At 43.6% G+C, this 27,497-nt stretch overlaps 1 protein-coding gene across 3 annotated transcripts; it reads right to left on the bottom strand.

The window, feature by feature from the left end:
- Positions 1-680: 680 nt before the first annotated feature.
- On the bottom strand, positions 681-26,006 carry ATP6V1C2 (ATPase H+ transporting V1 subunit C2). 3 transcript variants are annotated; one of them, XM_035109854.2, is made up of 13 exons: positions 25,409-26,006; positions 23,417-23,954; positions 21,713-21,780; positions 18,053-18,138; positions 12,787-12,881; positions 12,055-12,146; positions 11,172-11,270; positions 9,813-9,881; positions 7,804-7,896; positions 6,330-6,423; positions 4,526-4,623; positions 1,615-1,744; positions 681-1,417 (listed from the first exon to the last, which is right to left on the bottom strand). In XM_035109854.2, the coding sequence occupies exons 2-13, from the start codon at positions 23,543-23,545 to the stop codon at positions 1,322-1,324; spliced, it is 1,149 nt and encodes a 382-aa protein (XP_034965745.1). In that variant the 5' UTR covers positions 23,546-23,954; positions 25,409-26,006; the 3' UTR covers positions 681-1,321. The 3 variants fall into 3 exon arrangements, with proteins under 3 accessions (XP_034965745.1, XP_034965746.1, XP_060128463.1); XM_035109855.2 differs by having other exon boundaries at positions 23,417-23,588; XM_060272480.1 differs by lacking the exon at positions 25,409-26,006 and having other exon boundaries at positions 23,417-23,588; positions 23,729-25,331.
- Between the last annotated feature and the right edge of the window lie 1,491 nt (positions 26,007-27,497).

Here is a 27,497-nt window from a genome sequence, read left to right as displayed (position 1 = left end):
TGGAGGGCCGAAGTTTGGGGATGCCTGGTCTACATCAAAGACGATACTGTAGTTTCATCTCACCTTTTTGGAGCCTTACAGGTTTACAGAAGAAGCACCATATTCCTTGGAAGTGTCCTGGGGGAAACGTCTGTTGCAGGCGTAACTCTTAAATGGATGTTATTGGGAGTTGGGATCTTCTAGGAGTAATACTGGTGATATGGAAAAGGGGCTAATCTGCAGTGACTGCTTAACGGTTATTTCACAAGAAAAGTTTTCCTAATACAGCGTTCCTATTGTCTGATACAGAACCAGGTAACCCAGAGATGTAACTCCAGGTTGTTTTGATGTAGAAGTGTTTGGCTTTTTTCTCTCTCTCTCAGAGGGGGTGTGCAAAGGAATCTAGGTATCCAGTATTAAATGTTTCCTGCCACTTCCCGGTAAGAAATACTTGAGAGTCTTTCTATAGAGAGCTCTCACTTTTGAGTATCATTTCTTCCAATTACCCTTTGAAAAGTTTACTAATGTCAATATTGTCACTTTTAAATTCTGTACAGACTTAATTGTTACCTTGAGGTTGCTATGGTATGTGTTACAAATTTACTTCGGCTTAGGGATTAATCTTGAATTTGGTTGCAAGAGGGGACACACATGCTCTGCCCTTGTCAGAGAAACTACTTCCACCAAATTGTCAGAATTGATTAGATTTTCCACCACTGCATTTTATTAATCTATTGCCAGCCAAGTTTCTCCTTTTCACCACACATTAGATTAGTGGAGGGATTAAGTATCTTATTTATTGCAAGTCCTACATTGGAATAGCTCACCCATCCCCAAAATTAAATTCTACATTAAGAATCTGATTAACTTTCATGCAAAGAGTTTGTACCTTTGTTGACTGATTCCGACTGTTACAGATTTAGGAGTATTTTTATCATCTTGACCATCAGATACTGCTTGATTTTTATTTAAAATCCTGGTTGAGAACTTTTAATTTACAAAAAAAAGGAATAAATACAACTGTAACACAATTGCCTTGTGAAGCATGTTTCCTAACATGATCAGAAGACGCTTCATGATCTTAATACTTTCAAAATGGAAAAGGGCAGAATTACCGTATCTGTAAAAGCAGGCAAAACCTGGGAACTACAAATGAACACTTGCTTATAGTTATTTAATCCTCCTGCATGAAAAAAGGCACCTATCACACGGTCCCCTCAGAACTTGGGTTCTTAAAAAAGCAGCTTGGAGTGGAGGTCCTTGCACATCAGTTTCATTGTTCGTGAACAACCGAATCCTAAAATGCTAGAGGACAAATGATGCTCCCAAAGTCAGGCAATTATTAGCTGCACTCAAGAATACTGAGGTCAATCTTGAAATAGACGTAAGGATAGTAATCTTGATTGCCTAGTTGCAAGCCAGGAATGTCCATAGAAGTCTGGAAAAAAAGATTCAACAATGTAACTAGTCTTAAAACTGTGCAGGTAGGTACATTAGGGGTTAGGTGAGAGTAAGATTATACTGCAATTTGGAAGGGAGCCTGAGGGTCATCTAGTCCAAAGACACCCCCCCCCCCCGGTTTTTGTGATTTGCTCACAGAGCAGAAGTGGCACTTTTCATTCAGTAGACACTTACATCCATTATACTGGCTGCTGCTACTTCATCCAGATGTTTGAAGACTGCATTAAGGACGTCTCTCAGTCTCTTTGTTGACTTCTTGTTGGGCTGAATTAGCATTGCTTGGAAATTCACTGGTAGGCCATACCTTTATAAATGGAAAGAAATGAGGTAAGCTGTCAAGCAGATAAATTGATACAACTATTTTACAAAGGGGGGGGGGTGGTGGTAGTTAACAGCAAATCATGCAGTGACCCACCAGTAGATCAGTAAGGGTTTATGGTTATCAGTTGTTGTGTAACAGTAATAAATGGGGGGAACCCTTTCCAAATTAAAAGCCTGGGGGAAAACAAGGAGTTAATATTTCCATAAAAGGACTGAATGTTCAGTTCCCTATGCTCAAACACTCTCTCTGTTCCTTAAGTCTGTCTTGGCTCCCCAGAGCCACTGGTTTTTACTTGGGATCTGAAGGCTTTAATAAAAAAAAAAGAGATCTCACAAATCTAGTCTACTTCTAGCTATTTCTGTTGACTTTTCTCTTACTGCCTGGAGCAGCCCAGCCAGATGGGCAGGGTATAATTTTTTTAAAAAATTATTATTTATTATTGCTTATGGAACAAGTTAGCTCACAGGTGTCAAACCCAAGGCCCGCGGGCCAAATGCGGCCCGCCAGACCTCCTCATGTGGCCCGCCGAGCGCCCCAGCCAGCAGGACCCAGCGCTGACAAACAGGCCGCTATCTGGAGGCGCGCGGGGAGCACTCCGCTTGGAGACTACAGCTCCCAGGGGCTCCTTTCGGGAAACCGTTCTCGCCTCTTACTCTCGCGAGATGGCCCGCCGCCGCTCCCTTCCCCAACCCCACCTCTCGCAACTTCGCGCTCGCTTTTGGCGCGGTGGTTGAATGTGGGGCGGGGCAGTGGCGGCGGTGGCAACGCGCTCCGCTGCCGCGTCGTCTCCTCCGACGAAGCTGTCCTTGTCGCCGTTCGTCCGGAAGCTCCGTAAGTCCTCCAAAGCCCCTCTCCCTTTCTGGCTAGAGGAGACAAGCGCGCTGGAGCCGCAGCCGCGGCTTCCAGAGGCGCCGGAATGAGCGGCAGAGGCAGGGCTGGCTGCTGCTGCTGCTTCTCCCTCTCGCTGGCTGGCTCTGAACTACCCAATGAAGGGTTGCTTCACTGGGAGGGATCAAAAGAGCAGCGAGGGGTGTGGGAAGGGAGAGGGGTGGGAGAAAAGCAACAGTGGAGAAACTGAGGTCGGGCTGCCTTTAAATAGGAGTTTTTTTTAAAAAAGGTTTCAATCCAAGTGGGGGGGGGAGGAAAAAATCAACTCCTCCTGATTCCCGAGGAAATCAGAAGCAGATTTCAAGACATTTAATCACACACAGGGTGTCACTCTCGTGTGTGTGTGTGTGTGTGTGTGTGTGTGTGTGTGTGTTATGCTTTTCAAAATCTGCTTCACCCAACAAGGACAGCGAATTTGGGTTTCCTGTAAATTTCCCAAATGGAGAAGGATTGATTGGCGAAAAAGGGGAGGGGGAAGGGGTGGGCGGCTAGCAAAGGAGCGGAGAAGAATGGCATATTATCTGGCAGGGGAGGGGTGGCAGGAGGGAGGCAGCCCTCCATTCCTCCCTGGATAGTTTATATAGATCAGGGGTGGCCAACTCCAGAGAGACTGCTTGAGTTGAGCTTTTTTTAGGGAGATATATGGTCCGTTTTCTGAGGAACGAACAGAAGCAGCCACTAACGTTACGGAAAGGGTTAAACTCCGGCTTCACTTCCGCACAGGGAGAGGGGGCGGGGCCAGAAGGGCAGAGCCTCGCAGGGATCGACCAATAGACTAACTTGCAGGCTGCAGCTAGCTGCAACAGAATATTCTAAAGTAGAGCGTAAAATAAAAAAAATTCCTTCAGTAGCACCTTAAAGACCAACTAAGTTTTTATTTTGGTATGAGCTTTCGTGTGCATGCACACTTCTTCAGATACCATGCACACGAAAGCTCATACCAAAATAAAAACTTAGTTGGTCTTTAAGGTGCTACTGAAGGAATTTTTTTTATTTTACTTCGATCCAGACCAACACGGCTACCTACCTGTAACCTAAAGTAGAGCGGTTTGAGAATTTGTTGAATATAAAACATTTTTACTTGTCCTAGATACCTGCGTGCTTTGCTGATTACTGGATCCATGGTCCCTTGTGTTCACATTGCATATCGTATGACTTATGAGGCTCAACCCAAGGCTGCACTTCCACACCCATTTATACAAACCTAAGCTCCATTGGGTATTAAAGATACATAGGCTTGCAGTGCAGAGAACATTTGCCCTCTGCTCCATGAAGCGCCAGAGCAGGAGCCCCACCCAGCCCCCTTCTGCCCCCCCCCCCAACCAGCAGGAATGAGGAAGGACTGAAGGCTTCCTCACTCAGCCCCACACCCAAGCCCCTCTCCCCAGAGAACCCTGTGAGGCGCAGGGGGATGATGGGGGACCCTTGTAAATCCATCTTCCTGAACAGCAGCTCCAAGCGTTTGGCAATATTTGTATGTTAAAAAAAAATACTGTCTGTTACCAAAAATCATTTTTCAATAAATTGTACAATAATTGTACATTTGAATATCTACTTGCCATTATTCTGACTATGTTTCTGCTTTCAGAGCTAGTTATTACTTACATTATTACAAAAAACAGTAATAATTGAATGCAGTGACAATAATTTATGATAATAAAGAGTGGACACATAGTCCTACAGATGCAACCGGCCCTTTGAGGGTGACCAAACTGCTGATGCGGCCCCCGATGAATTTGAGTTTGACACCCCTGAGTTAGCTGTTTTTAGTTTTGTATGTGTGGTCCTTTTTGTGTTATGGGTGGAGTCCTTGGGGCATGGGGGAGCTGAGAGTGCTACTGGTTTCAATGCAGAAAGTTTTCAATTGCAACCTACCTGAGGACAGATTCTGAGAAAACTCTAAGGGCCTTTATGTGAATCCAGGCCACAAATGATTCACTGAAGTTCACCTTTAACCACCGTAATAGTGGACCCTTAGTGAGAGGAAAAAACAAAAGCAGGACACCGTACTTAGATTTGTTTAGAGACACTGTGTAATATTTTTTAAGACACCCACCAAACTGTGCTACGGGGATCTGTATGGCTTAAGTTACCACACTACTGTCCATACAAATTGTAGTTCTTTATGCAGTATATTGATATAAAAAGGTAAAGGGATCCCTGGCCATTAGGTCCAGTCGTGACCAACTCTGGGGTTGCGGCGCTCATCTCACATTATTGGCCGAGGAGGCCGGCGTACAGCTTCCAGGTCATGTGGCCAGCATGACAAAGCCGCTTCTGGCGAAATAGAGCAGCACACGGAAACGCCGTTTACCTTCCCACTGTTGCGGTACCTATTTATCTACTTGCACTTTGACATGCTTTCGAACTGCTAGGTTGGCAGGAGCTGGGACCGAGCAACGGGAGCTCACCCTGTCGCGGGGATTCGAACCGCCGACCTTCTGACTGGCAAGCCCTAGGCTCTGTGGTTTAACCCACAGCGCCACCCGCATCCCTTTATATTGATATACCGGTACCTAATAAGGGACAGTCCTCTCGTCCCTGCAAATGCTCTTGTTCTATAACTTGGTCCGGTAAAATGGAAGAATGTGAAATACAATTAAATAGTAGCAATTTGTCATGAATTTAGTTTATCACAATGGGGTGGGGTATGGATTTGTTTCCTAAAACAGGTGTGGGGAGGGTGTGGCCTTTAGTTGTTGAACTAGAAGCTCTCATCATCCATCCCTTTTCACTGGCATGAGAGTTCACATCTTAACAGCTGCAGGGCCACAAGTTTCTCTGCCCTGGCCTCAGGCCTAAGCATATATGGGACGGCTTCTGAATGCTAGCAACATTCTCCGTGTATTGTTACAAGAGCATGGCTTCACTTGGAGATATTTGTTCCACTTCTAGGAAGGAGAAGTACGCCTGCCTTGAATCAATTGAATATAATGATGGAGGCGCTGATTTGCTCCTGCTTTAAATTAAATAAGTGCTCCTATGCTTGAATGTTAGGTTATTTCGTTCCCTTTAGTTGTTGCTGAAAGGCTTCCTATGTCAGACCTTGGGTACAAATGGCCTCTCAATACTATTCAGCCTATTTGTGGGCAGAGGGAAGAATCGTTTCACTAAATTTCTCCTGAGGAAATTTCTCAAATTTCTGCCCAGGATTAGCAGTAGCATAGGTTCTCTTTTTACCCTAAATTTCACATTTTCTCAACAACAAAACAACAACAACAAACTGAGAAATTTTAGCCCAGCTCCAGCATAGTCATGATAGGTGGGAGGAACTGTGTCATCCATCGCCAGTGAATTCACAGGAACTACCAACTAGTAGATGTGATGCTTGTGGAACCAACATCATACACAGTGTTTAAGACAGTAACTGATGAACTAGTGAAGGAAAAGGAGGGAACCAGAACACAGCTCAGAGTGTTGTGGGAAATGTGCTATCAAAAACATTATATTGTGGAAAGACATCCAGTTAACTGCACAATTGTTTCACTGAAAATACCACCATACCCTTAAGGGTATTCAATTGACATGAGAGTTGTCATCCTTGGGTAATATAGGAAGGTCTCTTGAATCATTGTGTCTTTTACTTAGACCTGCTCTAACCTACCGCCCATCCATTTACGACCTAGAAACCAATACTTAAGAGAAAAGACAGGGGTATGAACTTAATTCATGTACTCACATACTGTTGCTTCTTATCAGAAGCCAACTTCCTCATTTCTTCCTTTTCGCATTTCAGCTCTTTCTCATCGTAATAAAATTCCCGCACCATGAACCTTGAAGAAAATGAAAATAGATTGGCATTCAGAAGGCTTTGTCTTATTGAAACCTCTGCATTCTGTTTGCCTGCCTTGCCTGTGTTTTTAAGCTGTGCAATGTGCTAAAAATTACAGATTAAAAACCTATGCCAAGGCATGTTGGCTAAGCAGGCAAGTCACGTCACGTCAGACCTATCATAAAAGCTTTCCAGCAGCTCTTGCAATTAGCATGAATTTATGTCTAGGCTCTAATGGGTCTGTACGCCCACAAGGATGCATCAGAAGAGGGCAAACTGACTCCTTCAGAAAACTCAGCATGGCTTTAACTTCACAACAGCTCTGGGAGGTTTGTTGAGAGATAGTGGTCGCACTCTACTAAATTCCCAACCACGTGTACTCAGAAATAACCTGCCTTGAATTCAGTGGGGCTTACAGCTACCTAGGTACGTCGGGTTCTAATTACATCCTTTAGGTACAATTCTATAACACACCTCACTACAGAGTACACTCTTCTGAACACAGTGGGACTTAATTCTGAGCAGGGACACATAAGATTGCATTGTAAATGGAACTGAAATGAATAAATAGAGTACACAGTGGCCTCTGCCATCAGGGGGACCAAAGGCAACTGACCCCTGCTTTTAGGAAGGACAGCATGATAAGGGTGGAGACCTTATCAGGAGACCTGGTTCTAACCAAAGTCTCCTGCCTTTCCAAGTGATCTTCCTTTAGTGGCCTGTTTTTTAGATGGGGAATGTGTTCTAATTGTAGCACGCTCTGGAAGTCATTTTTGGGGCGAAAAGTATTTTTAACAAAACAAGACCCCGGTTAGGTGCAACTGATTTTTTTCCCCATTGGTTCCAATGTAACTTGGAATGGAGTCACTGATTGTACAGTCTCATACAAAATTCGGTTGGTAAATTGCCATAGGACACGTTGATTCCACTGTACTTGGAAGTGACATAGAAACAGTTTTACTGCATGGCTTCTTGCCTTTCAAAAATTCTGTAAATCTGTGTAAATGCTGAATATTTTTTTGAATCAGCATCTTTACCCCCTTGCAGAGCTACAGCTCCTAATGTTCCTTGATTGCGAGTTATAGCATTTTAAGACATTTTCATGTGTGAGCCTAAACACATTTGTTACCAACTTCCTATTTATGCAATACAAATATAATTGGTTAGAATGAGTTAGGTTTTTATTCTTTATACCCCCAATCATTATTTGTACATACATAAATAATATCATGTATGAAAATGCAATTAAATATATTTGAAACTAGTTAAGCAAAGAATTCAGAAGGACTCATGTAATTATTAAGCATGCATGTTCCTAGCTTCTGTCCAATAAGGCTAAGCATTCTGACTTGTGGCATTATGAATGAAAAGTGGTCAGTACTTGTTCTCTCTTGCTTTGGCTTTAAAGTCATCAATCACTTTTCGGAATAGTGTTACTGTGAAGAGTCCTCCCTCTGCATCTTCAGTAATCATCCTGTAGAAAAAGAAAACATTCATTTCTTTGTTAAAAAAATATTCTGCCATTTTACACTCTGCACCCAGGAAAGCCAATAACACCAAAAATATCTAATTATGAGCAGAGCTGGCTCTTAATTAGGGCACACTACAGTCGTGGGTGGCGCTGTGGGTTAAACCACAGAGCCTAGGGCTTGCCGATCAGTTCGAAAGCACGTCAAAGTGCAAGTAGATAAATAGGTACCGCTCCGGTGGGAAGGTAAACGGCATTTCCGTGTGCTGCTCTGGTTCGCCATAAGCAGCTTAGTCATGCTGGCCACATGACCCGGAAGCTGTACGCTGGCTCCTTTGGCCAATAACGCGTGATGAACGCTGCAACCCCAGAGTCGTCCACGACTGGACCTAATGGTCAGGGACCTTTTACAGGCATGTTATGTTATTTGTATGTTGATTTCAACTTTCATTCTTTCTGAGATCAGGAGCATACTAAACAGACATGTTGTATCACATTAAGCAAAGCATCACTAGAGCAAGGGACACTAATAAGAGGGAAACAAGCAGGTGTCAAAGGCCTTGGAGGAGGTGGTAGCACAATGCCCTATCGCCACCTAATTCCAGTCTTTACAAGTGAACTGGGGTGCCTCCAGTCTCTGTATTTTGCGGAGGGATTCAAGAGTATACCAGAACTTTAGGTTTGGCCATTTAAAGTGGATTAAAGAACTCTGCCACCCTACCGCAAGAAACCCACTTCACAAACAAACAAACAACCAAGCACCAGCAGACTTTTCTGGTTTGGAAAGTGATGCAGAAATGCATTGAACCAAGTGGAAGGAGTGAATTAACTTGATTAATGAGAAGGTGTGAAAACACAGCACAAGCAAATCAGGATAAACTAAGTAGGGGAGGGACTCCTACTGACTGGCTTCCTAGAGTCTATAGGAGAAGGGATACATACAAGAAATAACACATCCACCAGAAAAATCCAGAGACAGTCACTCATCTACAAACCCCTCACTATTTTTCTTTTGTTTGTGCCAAGAAAGTACCCTCCCAAGACCAGCGTGCTCTCTCTCTCTCTTTCTGAATTGAACCCTTGCCATTATTTCATCCAGTTTTCCTCTTTCTTTTCCAATGCTTATGAGATTGTGGCTGGTGCCCAGTGATCATCAGTCCTTTCTCTTGCTTTCAAACAGGCTAAAGGAAGATACAGAAGGATACAGAATAATCCCCCCTCCTCTTTTACCCCCTTTTTCCTATTGCAACTATTCCCTCCCAAGCTGTAGCTATAGAGTACAGCTGTGATCCAACTCACCCTACCTCGCCTTGTAATGAATCACAGCAATTTTGTACACTTTCAGCAAAAACCTTTGTTTTCTGAAAGAGCTCCGATTCATCCCTTACAAGGGTACTCCTATACCCAAACATTGCACATGCTTGGCTCGTTTACCAGTAAGACTAGGCTCCACCAGAATGACATCAGGTTATTCTCTGGGGACCAGGATCACATGGGAAGGAGTCCCCCCGCCCAGCACACTATTTGAGCTAAATTTCCCAAGGTGTTCATTATTTTCAAAGGACCTATTACCTGAAAAAGAGGAAGCAGTATGAAGACTTGAGGTTGTATTCACCAAACTTTGATTACTCAAGAGTTGACCCAATGAAATTAATGGTCATGGCTAACTTAATTCTAATGCATCTGCTCTTGAGTTAAAGCTAACACTCCAAAACATTAATCTGAAGCCTAACTCAAGTCCTACAATTCCTAAATCTGCTTTTCTGCCAAGTCAATGTAATGCTACTGAATCATTTATTTTCTGCCATGGGGTGACAGGGAAGTAGGTGAGAGTCGATGGGTAGTCAACAGTTCATAAACAAATATGAGGAGAAGGCTTAAGATAAAGCTGACCAGAGGAATGAACCTGAAATCTCACTCACTTCGTTGAGCGAGGAACCACCATATCAGAGAGAGATTCGTAGGTTTTTTGCCATTGTACATAGCTTGATCTGAAACAAGAAAGATTAAATTTTATACGGTAGCATCTGTATGAACGGAAAAGTGACTTTTAGTACAAAATTGTATGATTGCCTTGCTCATAGTAGCAACATTAGAACTTCAAGTCTTGCGTATCTTAACTAGCATTATATATTAGGTCCAAATTCAAGACAGGGTCCTTATGGTTAGCATGCTTGGAATTCATTGAGTATTAATACTTTCATGCAAGATTTATCAATGGGAAACCAGCTACCATCTGGGGTTAGACCCTGAGTGAACACGCTGGCCTGGCTTACATCTCCAAAACGGGGAGGATCAGAATAGTGAGGTCCAGTTTTTGCCAAAAGCAGGAAGGAAGGGTTGCCACAGTCCACCTCAATTCAGTCCTTTTCCAGGAACTCGTCCACCCCACTGCCTAAACAGTATCCCTGCCTAAGGCACCCCACTGCCTAAACAGTATCCCTGCCTAAGCCAGGCTTCCTCAACCTCAGCCCTCCAGATGTTTTGAGACTACAATTCATCCCTGACCACTGGTCCCGCTAGCTAGGGATCATGGGATTTGTAGGCCAAAAATATCCGGAGGGCTGAGTTTGAGGAAGCCTGGTAAGCTGACAGGAGTTGGTCTCAGCAGCTGTTAGAAACCCCTATATTTATTGTCCTAGGGAATGCAGCATCGCCATTCGCACAGATGCCCCTTTAGCCTGAGCGATACCAGATTTAATAGCCCTCGTGACATCCATGGGCCCGTCCCAATTGATATCTACCCACCCATCACCCACTGCTTTTTCAACACCTACATGAAACCGTGTCTGGAAATACGGGCTGATATACTGACAACACCCAGTTCTATTTCTCCTTTTTTAGCAACACCATCACCATTTTACATGCATGTGGGAGCATTGTATGTTTGCTGCTTTTAGTTTAAATTCTATAACCACCTTTTATCTTCAAGAATTAAAACATCTAAACAAACAAATCCTGGTTTCCATCTGCTCAGCGTCTCTCACTGCATTCACATTTTACATCCAAAATGCTTATGTGAACTAGTTCAGGGCAGTGGTTATGAGACTGAGCAGTGAACCACACAGCCCTGGTTCAAACATTGCCTTGGTCATGAGCTCCAGGTGGCTAGTTTCTACTTTCTCTCAACTTCGTATCTGCAAAATGAGGGTGGCAGTCATAGTGGCCTTCCCTGTGGGGGTTGCTGGTATAATGCAGTATCGTATGTACTTTAATTTCCCTACATACATGCTAAGTGTTATGACACTGAGCCTGCTGCAGATGGACTCGGTTTATCTTACTTGGGAACTACAACAAGGAGAGTGATGAGATACTCTGAATTCAACACAAAGTCTTCTTTGTTCACGATATCCGTCAGAGTACGTGTCAAAAGATTTCCCCTAAGAGGAGACACAAAAGCCGAAAATGGTGAGATTCGTGCATTTACTGCTCATTCTGTACAAATGTTTACTAGTGACAGTGGTGTTCGTTGTATCAGCGCTAGATACTAGTTGTATCAGCACTGAAGGAGCGCTTCCACCCCCATCGTTCTGCCCGGACACTGAGGTCCAGTACTGAGGGCCTTCTGGCGGTTCCCTCGTTGCGAGAAGCCAGGTTGCAGGGAACCAGGGAGAGGGCCTTCACGGTGGTGGCACCCGCTCTGTAGAACGCCCTCCCATCAGATGTCAAAGAGAAAAACAGCTACCAGATTTTTAGAAGACATCTGAAGGCAGCCCTGTTTAGGGAGGCTTTTAATGTTTAATAGATTATTTTATTTCATTTTTCTGTTGGAAGCCGCCCAGAGTGGCTGGGGAAACCCAGCCAGATGGGCGGGGTCTAAATAATAAATAAATAAATAAATAAATAAATAAATAAATAAATAGATAAATAATATATTATAGAAAAGGAGCCACTGGTTTGAGTTTTGGGGAAGGAAATGTTTTCCTGTCTTCAGAACACACTGGGACACCATGCCTCCCCACAAATTAAGACGAAAAATGTTTAGGGGTACTCTCATTTTGACTCATGAAAATCACCATTTTATAGTTCAAATCGGGGAAAATAAATACAGTAAATGGACAAGAGTACAAAGATTCACAAAACGCTTAGGGGTATCATCATGGCAAGTAAATATTGCCCAATACATATTCAGACGCAGTGCACACATGTAAATGCTATACGTACACAGTTTTCCTTTCCAGATTCTGAAGATTTCCTTTGATGTTGTTGTACACAGCTGCTCGGTTTTTCATGTCTGTTTCTATTTGTGTAATTTGCTAAATAGAGGATGGGGAGAAATCCAACTGAGCAAAAAATGACTCTGCATATGTTGACATTTTTACATACCACAAATGCAAAATACTACAACAAAATGTTGATTTTATTGCTAAATTCACCAATATGGCTAGATTCCGCCATCAAGCTTTCAGCACACACAGCACCTTGGCAAGTGTTTTTCAAACAGTATTTCAGTCATTCTCAAAACTTTATGGAGCAGATAATTATTATTAATTTTACAAATGACAGGGGGAAAAAAGCTATTTGTTTAAAGCTACCACTTAGACCCAAAATATACTCATGATTTTATGAGATTTCCTAGGTCCAAATTTCTTCCTCTCAGGAAGAAAACATATGCAGGGGAAAGACTCTTTGATTCCTGCAATTTTCCAGTGTGAAAAAGCCATTGCTTTGGCTTTTGTGCTATATATAGAATGATAGCTTGCTTTAATATCAAACTCATAGCCCGTGTGTGTGTGTGTGTGTGTGTGTGTGTGTGTGTGTGTGTTGCCCAGATTTGTTTCTGCAGAAATAATCCACAAAACCCTTAACTGCTTCCAATAAGAAAATGATCATATCTATTGTAACTCCTAAAAACTAGCTTTTGTGAGCGTGATTTTCCAAAAGAGATCATATTACCTTTGCTAATGCTTCTGAAATGTTCTTCAGTGGCTGTTTTATGGGATACTTAGCCATGTCCCATTCAAACCTCATCAGATAACTGATCATGTCAACTGAAAAGATAGGAGTAACTCCAATGAGTTGAGAAGAAGAAGAAGAAGAGCCACCAGAATGCATTGTTCTCCATTCAGAGGCTGATCTAATATTAACAGTTTCCATCTGACGCCTGGCTTTTGCCATGTTTTCAATGTAATTAGGCACCATATAAAAGTGGATTGTTTTAAAATCCATCTTCAACTCACTTGATCACTTTCAGACACTGTGTGTATATTAGCTATTCAAATAAAAGTTCTGCATGCATTTAAAAAAAGCAATGCTCAGAAGAACTATCCTGTAACACCTGCCTCAGCTGCTAAAGGCAGTGTTCTCATCACAGATAGTTTCCAATCCAAGGGAACTTAAGTCTTTAAACCTTAACTATATAGGAGTTTTGCTGCTGACCTTGTGATGGGCATGGATTGTATCCTAAATGGGTACCATCGGCAAAGGGACTTTTCAGTTGTGGCACCTAGAGTTTTGGAACTCCCTCCCGAAAGAGACCTGCCTACGGGCCAAACTAAATGTGGCCACCATTCAGGCAATTGACGTGTGTGAATAGACTTTTAAGTTTGTTTCATGCCTTACTCCATTTGAAAAAAATAAAATATGTGGATCTTGAGGGGTGTTTTCCCTCCCCCCAGCAAAATATAATGACTCCTCTGTTCATTAATCCTTTGAAACTTTGCTTTGAGATTAGGTCCTCGGAACATAATTTGTCAAGCAATTTTCTATTTTTTGTGCAATTGTTTTTTTGGGGGGGGGGTTGACAGGGGAGATTACACTGGAAAGCAGGCCTTGATCATCTAGCTGCACTAATAATGGGTGATGGGAAACCTCTCCGATGCTTTATTTTTACTGCTTTTCTTACACTCCTCTGATTGCTGTCAAAATGTTCAGCCTTCGCCCAAAAACAATCTAGATTGCATCTGGGGAAAAATGGGCATGTGATGGGGCTCTGGTGTGAAAAACGTCCAATGGTCACCTATTTGTTGTGACATGCTTTAGTGCTTAGGGATGGGGAATAGTCTATTGCTGTTCAGCTTTTTTATTTTATCTGACTTGCTTGAATGCCTACTGGTAATACTCTCATCTTCCTTGTCCCCCGTCCCCGTCCCATATACCCAACTCAACATGAATGTGGGTCAGACTTTAAACTGGATATACTGCACTGATGCTGAGCTTGGCTTGCAGGTTTACTAAAATTTGCACCTTAGTGAAGTAATGCAAAACCGATATAAAGCCTGCTGATCTTAGGAGAGGGTGTTTTTTAAAAGCACATCTTTAACGGAAGTCTAGTTTTCTGGCTGTGCTTCTTCCGCGAGAATGCCATTTCTTTCTAACAGTCAGAGCCGGCACTTTTCAGCAGCTTCCTCTTTCATGACGTGAAACTTGTTCCCCTCGGAGTATCTGAATTTCCTTCCCTAGGGTTTCTCTCATCTTTGAAAGAGTCACCTTACAGTCTTAGGTTTCATGGGTATGGAAACTATAGCATGCACACAGAAAGAGCATGCAGAACGTCCTGGAGTCAGCAGCAGGTGCCATCTTTATCACCGTTCCATAAAGTATATATGAGACAGCCAATACAAGCATAAGAGAACAAGCAGCAGCCCATACAAAATACGTTGGGTTTGTTAGGCTATGTAAGTGCACTCATGATGCTCACCAGTCAAGCTGGCTCTGCATGGTGCTGATTGGCCGGCACCTATAATACAGCACACAACTTTGGCCATTTTTGCAGGCAAGGAATGGATTTGATGTGTAGGGGAGATTTAAAAAAAAATGCAAAAGGAATACAAGAGGCGATACAATGGTGGAGAGAACCTGGACTCACACCCTGAGAGCAAAGTTGTGGTATAGCCCTTTAAAGTCAACAGCAAAACTCCTACTAGGTAAGCTCCTATCTGGATTTTATTGCCACAAATGCAGGGCCAAACTAGGCATGATGTTAAATGTGTAGCTGCCATCAAAAACAACAGCTGCGCATTTAATTCCTCTTCCCCTTGTAATACCAAGTTGAACTTACCCCAGGTCACATCACAATGGCCCACATTGCCTGCCCTGTGCCAATGGTAGCCAATAAAAGGAAAAGACACAAAATTTTGTGACATCTACTTTGTATGCTACCCAGGGCGGGGATAAGGTGCACAAACACACACACACACACACACACACACACCACAGCCATTTCTTGCAGCCACTGCCATGCCTAGTTTGGCCCCCTGTTAGTGGTGCCTGCCTAATTAACTAGTCTATTGAGGGGGGCGGGAATTGGGCTAAGACAAAATAGTCTTGGGAGGATAAACATTTGAAGTCTTAAGCACAGGACCAACGAGTACAAACAGAGGCGTTGCTAGGAATCTAAAAGACTTGGAGCACAGGCTTATGGCATAAATTTGCATGTGCTAATTTTCATGCAGCAATGCAAATTTATCCCACTTCCAGGTGGGGCAGGACACCCAACTCTGACTCTTTCTGACAAAGGCTTAATTTGCCTCTGGGGCAATTAAGATGGTGGCAGCAAGAGTCTCATTTGCCCTGTGCTTTGCATCACACCCACTTTGTAAGCGGAGCAAAGGGGTGGGTGGGACAGGAACAGGAAAGGCTAGGACATGGGTCTTCAACTGGTGAGTTGGGATCCACTACCAGGTTGTGGCATGATCTAAGGTGGGTCCCAACAGCGGCACTGCCACCATACAAATAGATGGTTAAAAAGTTGGGAGGGGGTTCCCTGAAATGTATTGTTTGAGTAAAAGGTGGGTCCCAGATTTGCAAAAGTTGAAGAATAATGGGCTAGAAGATCCAGGTCCTGGGGCTCGGTCCCCACCCTAACAACGCCCCTGGAAACAGACATGCATACCGGTAGGAAGTTTTCACACAATCCAATAGTCCCTACATCCTCTTGTTTTGCATGCATTGAGTGGTTAGAAGGAAAGAAAGAAAAATATATCCAGGAAAAGTGTGAAAAGAAAGGGGAGGTTGCCAAACCTGCTGTTATCTGAGTCATAGGGAGATGGTGATCGAGCTACGAGGTTGTTACTAGAGAAATCCATCGTAACCTGATCACTGTACCCCTACAACCAGATGTGGAGTCAACTCTTTCATTAAACACACCAGCGCATGCTTGCAAGAACACAACAACCGCCCATGCTCAACATACTCTTTAGACATTGCAGTTTAGCCTTCGCTCCTGAAATATAGTAATTGTGATTATTAAACATGAAAAAGACAGGTTAGATTTTAAATTAAGCCTATTGCATACAACAAGATGGGTGTCAAAAGAGTGGGATTATGTTCTAATGTTTAAAAGCTGAAGTCCCACTCGGGGGGGAATCTAGGTTTCAGCTGGCCCTGAACAAACTCATCCCTGGCAGGCTCACCCAGTTATGGTAGTCATGCTATAAGCAAAACCAGGCAGCCAGGTCTAGCCACTCTCTTAATTTCCCATACTGTAATGTGGGAAGGCAAGTGGGTGTTAGCTCAGGGTCGTCAAGGGGAATTACAAGGTGCTTTTGATCCAACCATCTAGTCCGTTTTAGGGTGCCAGGCCATGGGAGGCAATTAAGGGGGGACAAGACAGCAGTGTGACCAAGAATGCCAGGTGCCAACACCTGTCCTGATCCCTAGAAACAGCTTTTGTTTGGGATGGAGGAAAGTGTTTTGGAATTAGTACTTCTCCTATTCCCACCAAATAACTGGTTAGCGGGGTGGGGTGGGGAAGCTACAGAAGACACACCTGGTTGCTCCGTCCATCATTTTTGTCTATTAACAGACTAAAGATCTTGGCTTGGATCTAGATCCCCATCATGCTGAGAGTAGATCCATTAAAACCAATGCAACCAGGGCTTCTTTTTCAGCCGAAACTCAGTTCCGGCACCTCTCAGGTGGGCACCATTGCCATTCTAAGAGAACAAGGGGGAGGTGCCCACGGTGAGTTCTGGTGCCTCTTTTTTCTATAAAAATGGCACCGTATCCAACTAAAGTTAGTCACCACTATTTCACTAGGTCTGCTTTAAGCATTATTAAGCCTAGAAAATTCAACCCTGTTTCCTTCCCCCCCAACTTAGAACCTTTTAATGTTTTAAGCGAAATAAAATGGAAACTGAACAGATTAGTCATCAAAGGCTTCCGCTCACAAGCATCAACCAAAATTGCATAAGATGCAATTAACTTCTCGTTATAAGTCTTGCAGATCTTCTGCCTGATTGCATGTCTCTCAATACTGCATCTTCGGGGTTTATTGCACACCCAGGCCGGTTTTCCTCATCAAGCCTCGAACGCAGCCAGTTGCCAGATATAATCTAATATAATACAGCACAATAAAAGCACATCGGTTCCCCACCCCTACTCTACTGGGCTGCATAGACCAGATCCTTCCCAGGATCGGCCTCATGGGCCAAATCTGAAGGTGGGCAATCACCTGACAGCGCAATTATGTCGGGATATCTGTCACTTCGAAGTTCTGAAGTGGGGAGGAAAACATTTAGCAGGGGTTTCAACACAAAACCCTTTCTAAGGGGTTAGCAATGGATTCTGTCAAACTGAGTAGGATTTAACACCGAACTCCATGAGCTGTGGGTTAAATCCTGCTGCACTGGCTGCATGTGCCCCTTTCTCTGCAGGGCACTGGCATGTAAAGCCAACACAGAAATGAGCCCACGGGCCAACAGTTTGTGTCGCCCACCCATCAGTGTGGTGTCAGCTGATTTTGAGAGAGAAAATGGCTTCATGGACCAAACTGGGACCAGTGGTAGGCCTTGGCTGGCCTGTGGGTTAGAGGTTCCCCCCACTTCTGATGCAGAGTGATTATGGCATATTTCTCCATGCAACTAGCGAGAAGTAGATAATGGGAGGAAGTGAGTAATAGCCACCTCTGAAAATCTGAACTCATGATGGAATAGTCACAAGATCCCTTTGTCATGCAACCGGAGGAGGAAGAAAACCAAACCACGCTGTCTACATCTCACCAAATAGCAAAAATGATGCTCCCTGATTCTGTTAGAAACAGAGGCTGCTGACTATCTGAAAGGGTTCTTTTCTAAAACTGGAGTAGCAACCCAACTTGTAAGCATATGGATGTATTAAGTCCAGCTTTTTCCATTGGAATCTGGATGAAAACCAGCAGGAATTAAACAAACAAACAAACAAAAAAACCCACAAGACTATCTATATACTTTGTAGGACCTACCTCCATTTGCCAGCAGGTTTTCCTGCACTTTGTCTTTTGAGTCTTCCATAACCTCTCCAATATACTGGGCAATTTTCTTTATTACACTAAAGGCAAGGAGAGAAGCCTTTAAGATAATTCAAATAAGTTATTAAAAAAACCCATACATTATTAGGGGGGGAAACTTACAGCAGGATGCTCAAAATGAATGTTTTTGCAGTCACCGGGTCCATATCCTGAGATGGCTCACGTAGGCAATTCTTCAGTTGTTTTTCATAGTAGGTAAGAGTTGCACACAGAACTATAGAAGGCCTGACTTGTCCCATCAGTGCAGGATCATGATAAGGAAAGCACAGCTGGGGCTTGAGTTTGAGTTATTTGTAACCTGTGCTCTATCAGAGGTCCTAGGTGGCACCTTATACTGCAAAAAGGTTGTAAAGATTTTGATTTTTCTGTGCAGTTTGGCATGTTGGCTCCCACACATTCCTGTTCCCATCCCCACCCCAGTTATGAATATTCACTACTTGCCGTCCACACCAGTGGGTGCAGTGTGACAGAATGTACCTCTCAGGCTTCAGAGAATCTGATCCCTCCCACAGTGGCGGCCAAGAAGCAGATAAACAATAAAAGTTCTTATCAAGTAATTTATTCCATACTAGCTGGCCCTGCCATGTGCGTTGCTGTGGCATTGTGTGTGAAATTAGGAAGAAAGGAATAAGATAGTTGATGTTTGAAAGTCTGGTCTGTCTTTATGTATTTTGTCGTCTGTTCCTTTGATGTCCACTTGAGGGCGGTATATTTTGACTTTTTTAAAAGAGAAAATTGCATATTTAGGGGTGTTAGGGGTGGGATCTTAACAATCTAAGGTTCTGCAAACACTCTCATGTTGGCAAGGAACACTGTGTCCAAATTTGAGTGGAATCGGTCAAGCGGTTTCCAAGAAAAGTGGACTATAACAAACATGACCCTTCTACATGGGCCATGTAGAAGGTGTTGCTCCAAGTAAAGTCCAACCCCCCTATGTCTCTCTCCTATTCCATGTCACCCCTGTGTCGGCTAATCTGAGCTTTCTGCCTCTGAGCTTTCTGTTCTACTACCCTCAATGCTCGCCTGGTCCTGGGATTGGGGTGGGGGGTTCAGGAATGCTTTCCAAAGACACTGAGTCTGTTTGCTGTCTCTTTCCTGATGCTTCTTCCTTCTGTTCCTCTCCCAATATTTCCCAGCTTCTCCCCACTGCAGCCTCTGAACTATGCCCTTCTGCAAACCACTGTTCGAAATCTATACTGTCCTCCTGTTCTTGGGAAGGTTCAGGAGAAGGGGGGGAAGGCCCCCATCATTCCTCCTCAGTCCAGCCCCTGACATCACCTAAGCTGTATTTGACTGTCCCTCGGCCATGGACCTAGCCAGAGCTGCAGGGGGCAACTACCCCCCCCTCAAGTAAATAAATAAAAATACTTAACTGACCAATCGAGTCGCAGATAGCTCAGTTCTAGCGCCCGCCCCCCAAAGTCTTACCCCCCTCTAACATAAATCCTGGCTCTGCCCATGGTCCCTCCCCTATCCTCTAATACTTTTTTCTGTTCTGGTCAAGACCACAGGTATTTCTGTACCTGTGCATGAACATCTTGTTTGAAAGGGGGGCGGGATCCCAGAAGTTCACAAGACCAAGTCTTCTTGCCAGCCTTAGTTACCAAGTTTTTGTTTTTACAATGGGCAAAACGAGACTTTGGGCCAATCAGTATCCCTCAGCAAGGTCATTTTGAAGCTAGAATAAAATATACCGAGATCTCTGAATGAAAGGCAGAATGTAATAAATAAATGGGTCTCCAAAAAAAATAAACGGAACCCCAAGCTCAAGGGTTCATTTTAGCCTTCCTTCTGAAGATTTACGTGGATTGCCATGTATCCCACAACCCTTGGCTTTTGCCCACATCTTCCCCCGGCAATTTTTGAAATGGGTTTGCAAAAGGAACGTGCCACTTGATAAGGAAACAAATCAAGAATGACCAGGCAGAAAGGCACCTGAATGTCAAATGCTGCTTTATAGTGACATGGAAAATTACCCAGTCTCCCTGTGTAAATAAGTAATAAAAGCACATGGAAACAATAGACCCTGAAAACTCTTGCCCCTTCTCTGCTGTCCTGGCCAGAAGCTGTGCTGACAGGTTTCTGCTGCCTAGCTAGGTTTACCTGCACTTCTCTCGGTGTGTTGATCCAATAACAGCTCTGCCAGCAGGGTGTTTCAGTGGAGCAAAAAATGTAAAATGCCTGGCCTGGCTCATTTGCATAGCTTCAGATCAACTGCCATCATGGGAGATGATAAAATCATAAGGCATTCAGGCCAAAGACCATGCTGGAATATTTGCCTTCAAAAAGGCATCTAGATGTTGTTAATTTGTAATCCAAATTCGGCACCTAACAGTATTAGGATCCCGGTCAGAAAATAGTTTTGCTACAGAGCCAAAATAAGAAGGTGGCAGTTGTGGGTGGGTGTCTCCATTTTCTTTCCTTGTGGCTCTTGGAGGCTCCATGACCACACCCAAGCCTCTTTTCTTCACTCTCTAGTGTGAAGGCTCTCCTTCCTCTCTGGGGAGGAGAATCGGGGCTCGTTGCCTAGCAACAGGCTCCAAATGCTCCATTACGTCTTCAGGTTATAGCCTAAAAGCCTGGAAAAAAATGGCAGGGTATACTTTCCACTAAATAGGCTAACAAGGAGAGAAGGGGGAAGGGAAAAGGTGATGCACAAAGGAGGAAGCAAGTAGAGTCAAGGTTTTCCATTCATTCATCTTGCTTACTTGACTCCTCCTTTCACACTTTTCAACTGGAAACAGGAAAGGGGTCAGGCAGCACACACATACGCGCGCACACACACTGCCCACCAGCAAAGCCAACCTTGGTATCTGGAATAGACAAATCCGTCTCAGGCCTACTCAAGCCACATTACCCATCTCCAACTCGGTGCTGTGCTTTAGTTCTGGCTAACTGAATTAGGCAACTGGCTGTTACCAAAGTAGAAGACACCAGTTCATGCTACTGCGGTTCTGGGTTGACAAAATATTTCCGCCCCTCAGGGCCAGACAAGGAAGTGGCAGCCCTACAGACATGTAGAGTCTGAATGTGAGGACATTTTCTGGGAGGTAAGACCTGTCAGTGGATACCTTCTTTAAACAAAATAGGAGGGGAATAGAAGAAGAGGATTGTTGCTGTAGCCACTGGGCTGTTTATATTGCAAAATGCAACAACAATCAACCACAACAACAACAACAACAACTGTTATTTATACCTCACCCATCTGGCTGGAAAATGCTGTTTCCTTGCCCAGAGCCAGCCTGTGCAGAAGTGTCCCAGTTCCATGCCACTGCACAGAACACAAAATATAGGAGGAAAAGTACCAAGTCTCACATGGATTTGTCTACCTACTCCCAATGATGTGAAGTCCACCACCTACACTAATCCCTGACGCTTCCTGTACAGTATAACTGTTGGCAAAGAGAAAATGCAGGACCAAGCCTTATTTAGGGGTAATCCTTTTCTAAAGAAAAAATAGTCACACCTACTCACCCTGGCTGAATCCTAAGGCTAAGGTTAAAGATGCCTGCATTAGGTTGACACAGGAGCACTGTGTCTTGTAAAAACAACACCCATCTGCTCTTTGTGTGTAGTAAATAAGTTCTATTTTACCTTTCAGCAAAGCTATCAAGTTTCCCCAACTCGTCTGAGAGGCCAACAAGAGCATCCAGGGTCCCCACCTGCAAAAGGGAGTGCAAACACATTAAGCTTAAACTAAGTCAGCCAGGCATTTAATTTTTCAAAGTGACCTTTCTTTAGCAAATGAGAACTTCTTGTTATCAAATAAGTACTGTATATTCATAGGAATTTCAAGGGAACGTTTTCCTCCAGTGGAAAACGGTTGCAATAGTTCAAAACCTACTTTTAAAGAAGTTTTTTAAAAGCCTGTTTTAAGTCAGGGAAAGATTCTATGCTGTAGTCTCATGATCATTTCCACGGTGGAATTCTTCCCAGCTTTTAAGTTCCTTAAAACCTTCTTGCTCATAATGTAAAACACTAAGTACAGTCTCCCTGGGCCACTGAAGTCAGTACAAATTTTGCCACTGACTTTGCTGCCAAGTCTTATACATATCTACTCAGAAGAAAGTCCCACTGAATTCAATGGGACTTGCTTCGAGGTGAAAGAGTATGTATAGCATTGTAGTCTGAATTCTCATCCTTACAAGATGAATGGTCCTTACTTGTGGGGGGAGCAATGCTTTCAATTAAATTGATGGTTTCTATTCTTTTTGATATTAAAGATACCTGTTACAAACAGAACAGCTGGTTTTAAGATATGAACAAGCATTTCTGTCACAGTTGCATGCTTACATTACATTATAGCCCTCGAATATGTCTACGTCTGCAAGGAAAGTGAAAATCGATGAATGCTCGTCAAACAAAAGAAGCTTGCCAACTGACAGAAAAATCCACACATGAATTTGAAACCATCTAGACAGCAAGGTCACAACTCATATTGAATGGTGAGATCAGACTTCTCTGTCAGGAACATAGCCAATTTTAACCACCAACAGATACTGTATTTGAATGTTTCTACAAATTGGGCAATCCTCTTTTTAGAGCAAATAGTTGATCTCAGACATTTAGCAGATTCAAATTGCCTTCAGCTATAATAATGTAACAAAAGCAAAACAAGCTTAACTTAGAAGACCCATTGAATTAAATGGGACTTAATTTTCAACGTGTATAGAGGACTGAACTGTAACAGACCTTTTGCAAACCAATCTTATTGGAAGCAAGTCATTGGTATCTGAAGAAGTGTGCATGCACACAAAAGCTCATACCAATGACAAACTTAGCTGGTCTCTAAGGTGCTACTGGAAGGAATTTTTTTATTTTATTGGAAGTAAGTTCAACTGCGTTTAGCGGCATTTGCTCTTATGCAAGTGTTTGTGCTGCAATACTTACTTGGGAGTAAACCCTGTTGGAAGTCAGTTTTGCAAACATATATAAGATAGGGCTGCACATTGCTCATCTCAGGGCTTTGACCAGTCAAAAGTTGCCCATAAACTTTATTATTTACAAAAAGGCTTTCAAGCCTTCCTAGAGATGACAGCTCCGATGGAAAGTTTAAATCCCCCCTCTAATCCATTGATTAGCTGTACAAAAAATGGCTTCCCATTTTCATTCCTGATCTCAAGACACCTCAAAAATGAAGTATATCATCTTTATTTGACCCTTTATAGTCATTCTAATATTGCAGCACAGGTCCACCTCACGAAGGAAGAAAAATCTGCCCCATCCCTGCCCCTTCCTTCATGTTGTTGTTCTTAGTCTCTCTCTTTCTCCCCCCCCCCCAAATTCTCCCAGCTTTACCTTGAGGTCAGGGATGATGAACTTGCTGTTGCAGGACAGGTTGGCTTTGGCAGTCACTGTGTTCATCCTGTCCCAGGCTATTAGGTTTGCCTTATCTCCAGGTGCCGAAATTAACCAGAATTCTGACATGGTGCAAGCAGCTCCCTTCACTCTAAATCACTGTAGCCAAAAACTAAGGCAACCAAAAGAAAAAAGAAAAAAGAAAACCACCCTGGTGCAAAAAGCCCCCACAATAGACCAGGTCAGCTGAAATTATCTTCGATCTAGAATTTTTCAAAAGCAGCAAGACGATTAGTATTTCTGCCTAGTCACCTTTCAATCCAGATCTTGACTAAATGTGACCTTTCCCTGAATGTTATCATAAGGCAGTACTGTAGTTCCTTTTTTTCCTGCTCTGGGTTGTTTCATCTGGTCCATAGGGAGGAGTCTGCAGTCACAAGGTCACCGATGCCTGAAGCAATCCACAACATTTGCAAAAGTAATAAAACCAAATTCTAAGTCCTGTTGCATTGATTGGAGTCCTATCATGGACTTCAAGCTAAAGGATTTTGATTAGAGTAAGAAAAGGGGAAGAAGACCTTCTCAAAAATGGCATTGAAGATTGGAAAACCTTTTAGGCTTTTCTTCAAGTTAAAATACAAATCATATTTTCGGACATTTAAAACTTCACTGTGAGAAAATGTAAGTGTAAACCAATCTTTACTCTTGCGAAAAAAGATACCTGCTGCTAGGTCACTGACATTCTATTACTGTTCATCTCAGGCAAGAGGTTAGTGAAGGCTAGGCACTGGAAACTGAGAATGGCAAAAAAGTGAGCAAAATAATGTACAAAATGTAACCAACGGATATCTTAAAGGGGGGGATCTATTTAGTAATTAAAAACTAAATAAGCCCATTCTTCTGTCGGAGATTTAGAACTCAATGGCTAACTTCTCAATAATACGATAGGAATGAAAAATGAAACACAACAATACAGTAAAAATGAAAAATAGTATACTCTTGCCTCATTCTCCTTATGTACAAGTAAGGCTTCCATACCTGTATCCCTAACTCTGGATCAGAAGCCTACTTGCCCAAACTGCAAAACGGGTATGACCATAATCCATCTCACAGGGCTGGTGTGTGATCGAACAAGTTATTTTTTTATTAGCAACATTTCTATCCCATCTTTTCACTAGATGTGCCCAAGTCAGCCAAGAATAAAAATTAATTCCATCTGTAGAAGTTCGGGATAAATGGCAGGCAAATAATACATGAAGCTTGCCACCAAGTAGGCATGCCCAGCACTCATTTCTAAACCTGTTCCTGTTAACTGTAGCAAAATCAGGCTGACTACCGGTACATGCACACAACACCACTAAAGTACCATTAGGAAGAGAAGAGTGCAGAGTTTCCTCCTCCCATCTGGTTTTAGCTCATCAGGAACACAACTGTAGCCAACTTACTCATTTGACACACCAAGTATTACATTAACCGATAAATTAGCTTCTGCCCTAGGGATACATATCAAAGGCACTAAAAAGAAGGGGGAAGTCATTTTAATGGACATGAACATACTACCGGTACTACAAATACTCTTTAAACAGTGTTGCTTTCAACAATTCAATATTCAATTTATCCTAGTAAGGATTCCTGTTCTGAACCCCCACCACAAAGGACACCCTTGTCTAGCCTTTGGATTTTGCATTTTGGTACCTAAACAAATGTTATCTACTGTATGTTTTTTATGTCTACTGGAAGCACCCCATGAGTGGCTGGGGAAACGTAGCCAGATGGGCAGGGTATAAATAATAATAAAACAAAAAATTAATTTATTATTATTAAACCTTGACCCTTTTCATCTCCAGTTTGCCATTATAAACTGCACATTGCCTCTCAACTTAACCTTTTAGGAGCTCTGTGAACCCCACCCTCCCCCCCACCAAACCTTAAGACCCTACCTAATAACTTTTTATATTGATGCTTGGCTACCGTTTCACTGCTGCAACTTACATTACATTTCGCTTTTCATTGTGGCTCTTCAAACTCGGAAAGGCTAGAGCTCAGTTTGTCTCCCATCATCACCATCATCATCACCTCGGCTGTTTTCAGGAAAAGAGCCAGAGAACGGCCAAAAGCCACACATAAGCGCCCAACGTCCGATAATTAGAGCATTCTATTCCCATTAAGCAGCTATCTTAAACACGAGTATTTTGTTTTAACTTAATAGACGGAGGTGCAGGGCAGGACGACGGCTCGCCCCCCTCTCTTTGCCTCTCCTACGGAGCTTATCCAAAGCTGAGCCTTTTCCCAATAGGATTCTTCAGCCGAGCGAAACGCAGACGCTTTTGCGCAAAGGCGTGCGTCCAAACCACCTTAAAGGGCGGCGGTGGCGAAGAGCCGTGGATAAAGTTTTCTGCTGCCTTAGCCACCGAAGAAGACCTTCGGGTATTTGCACGGGCTGGCGGCTCTCCTTCCCTGCCAACGGCCGGCCCGCTGAGCCCCCAGCAGCGGGAGGAGCTCGGAGGCGCCTTCTCCTCCACCTCCTCGCCGCGGGCTCAGCACGCAACAGTCGCCGGCGGGGCTTCTTTCTGCTCCGAGCTCTGCAAGTCTTGAGCAGCCTCGAGGATTAGTTTGCATCCAGGAGGTGCTACCTGAAGGCACCGCCTCCTTCCGCAGCTTTCCCGCCTCCCCACCCCCCTATCTGGCGTATCAATTTAAGGGGCACTTGCCACGAATTAACTCCCCACCACCACAAAAAAAAAAAATGTCCCATAGTCAGGTTTCAGATGTGTGGTGGGCACACACAAATGTGGGTGATGTCCACACTTATTCAAGGAAGCAAAAATGCGGGTGACTCTTAAGGACAACAACAACAACAACTTATTTATATGCTGCCCATCTCACTGGGTTGCCCCTAGCCACTCTCAACAAAAAAAATAGTAAAAGCACAAAAGAACATCACACACTAAAAACCTTCCCTGAACTTAATACCACATATGCAAGTGTGGTTAGCTATACATGGCTATTTACAGGGATGCTGTCAGAGCAAGGCTTTGGCCTCCACACAGGAAGGACCCCAAACACAGTATGGGCAATGCCTAGCGCATTTGACGTAACACGATGTTTATTTATTGAGACCTCAATGTCTTCCATGCGTGCCGTGTCAGGAATATTTTTGGCATCACATGGCAGGACAGTCTCAAACAAAGATGTGCTGTCCCAAGTCCACTTTCCCAACATGTTTGCACTCCTGTCTCACCGACGTCTCTACTGGCTTGGTCGTGTCCACAGAATGGAAGACGGCAGGATCCCCAAGGACGTGCTCTACATGGAGCTGGCTTCAGGCACTAGGCCCATTGGCAGACCAACTCTGCATTGCAAAGATGTCTGCAAACAAGACATGAAGGCTGGCAACATCAACCTCGCCATGTGAAAATCCCTTACAGACGACTGCAGCGCTTAGAGACAGACAGTCAGGCTGTGTATCCACAACAGTGACCAGAGGAGGAATGACCACTGGGAGGAGTGCAGAGAGGGAAAAATGCAATGGTGCATCTGCAGCCGCACAACCAGACACCTTCATCTGCCCCAGCTGCAATAAAGGCTGTCTCTCCTATAGCGGTCTCTACAACCACCGCCAGAGCTGTAACTCTCCAACGGTTTGACTACATCCCTACAGGCACACTCTTTCATTGTCTCCCAAGACAGACAGATGTCAACCATTTGTTACATTTATATCTGACCTTTTCTTCCAAGCCTCCACGTTATCATTGCAAAATCCTGTGAAGTACCAGTAGGTTAGGCTGACAGACTGTGAGTGGCCCAAAGTCACCCAGTGAGCTTCATGGTCAAATGGGGACTAGAAGGCTGTACTCCCAGGTCCTAGCTTGTCACTCTATCCAGTGGCTGGAAACAGTATAGAGAATAACAGTTAACAAAATGGCAATTGCCAGTGGGGGTTAGTGTATTGCAGTGGGGGAAAACCAAAGGACTTGTGGCACCTCAAAGATTAACCAGTTTATTACTGCATAAGCTTTTGTGGTCTACAGTCGATCATAGCTGCCAAGTTCTCCCCTTTTTTAAGGGAAATTCCCTTATG

The sequence above is a fragment of the Zootoca vivipara genome, chromosome 3 (genome assembly GCF_963506605.1).
Source record: "Zootoca vivipara chromosome 3, rZooViv1.1, whole genome shotgun sequence".
Lineage (NCBI taxonomy): Eukaryota > Metazoa > Chordata > Lepidosauria > Squamata > Lacertidae > Zootoca > Zootoca vivipara.
Note: the sequence above shows the minus strand (reverse complement) of the source record. Positions and strands in the feature narration are given on the sequence as shown.

Excerpts from the sequence above, each read along its gene's own strand:
- ATP6V1C2 (XM_035109854.2), bottom strand. The coding sequence starts at position 23,545 with ATGTCAGAATTCTGGTTAATTTCGGCACCTGGAGATAAGGCAAACCTA. Across the intron at positions 12,882-18,052 it reads AAACCTGCTGGCAAATGGAG|TTGACATGATCAGTTATCTG; the intron begins GTAGGTCCTACA and ends CTATCTTTTCAG. Across the intron at positions 7,897-9,812 it reads GTGGTTCCTCGCTCAACGAA|GATGATTACTGAAGATGCAG; the intron begins GTGAGTGAGATT and ends CTTTTTCTACAG.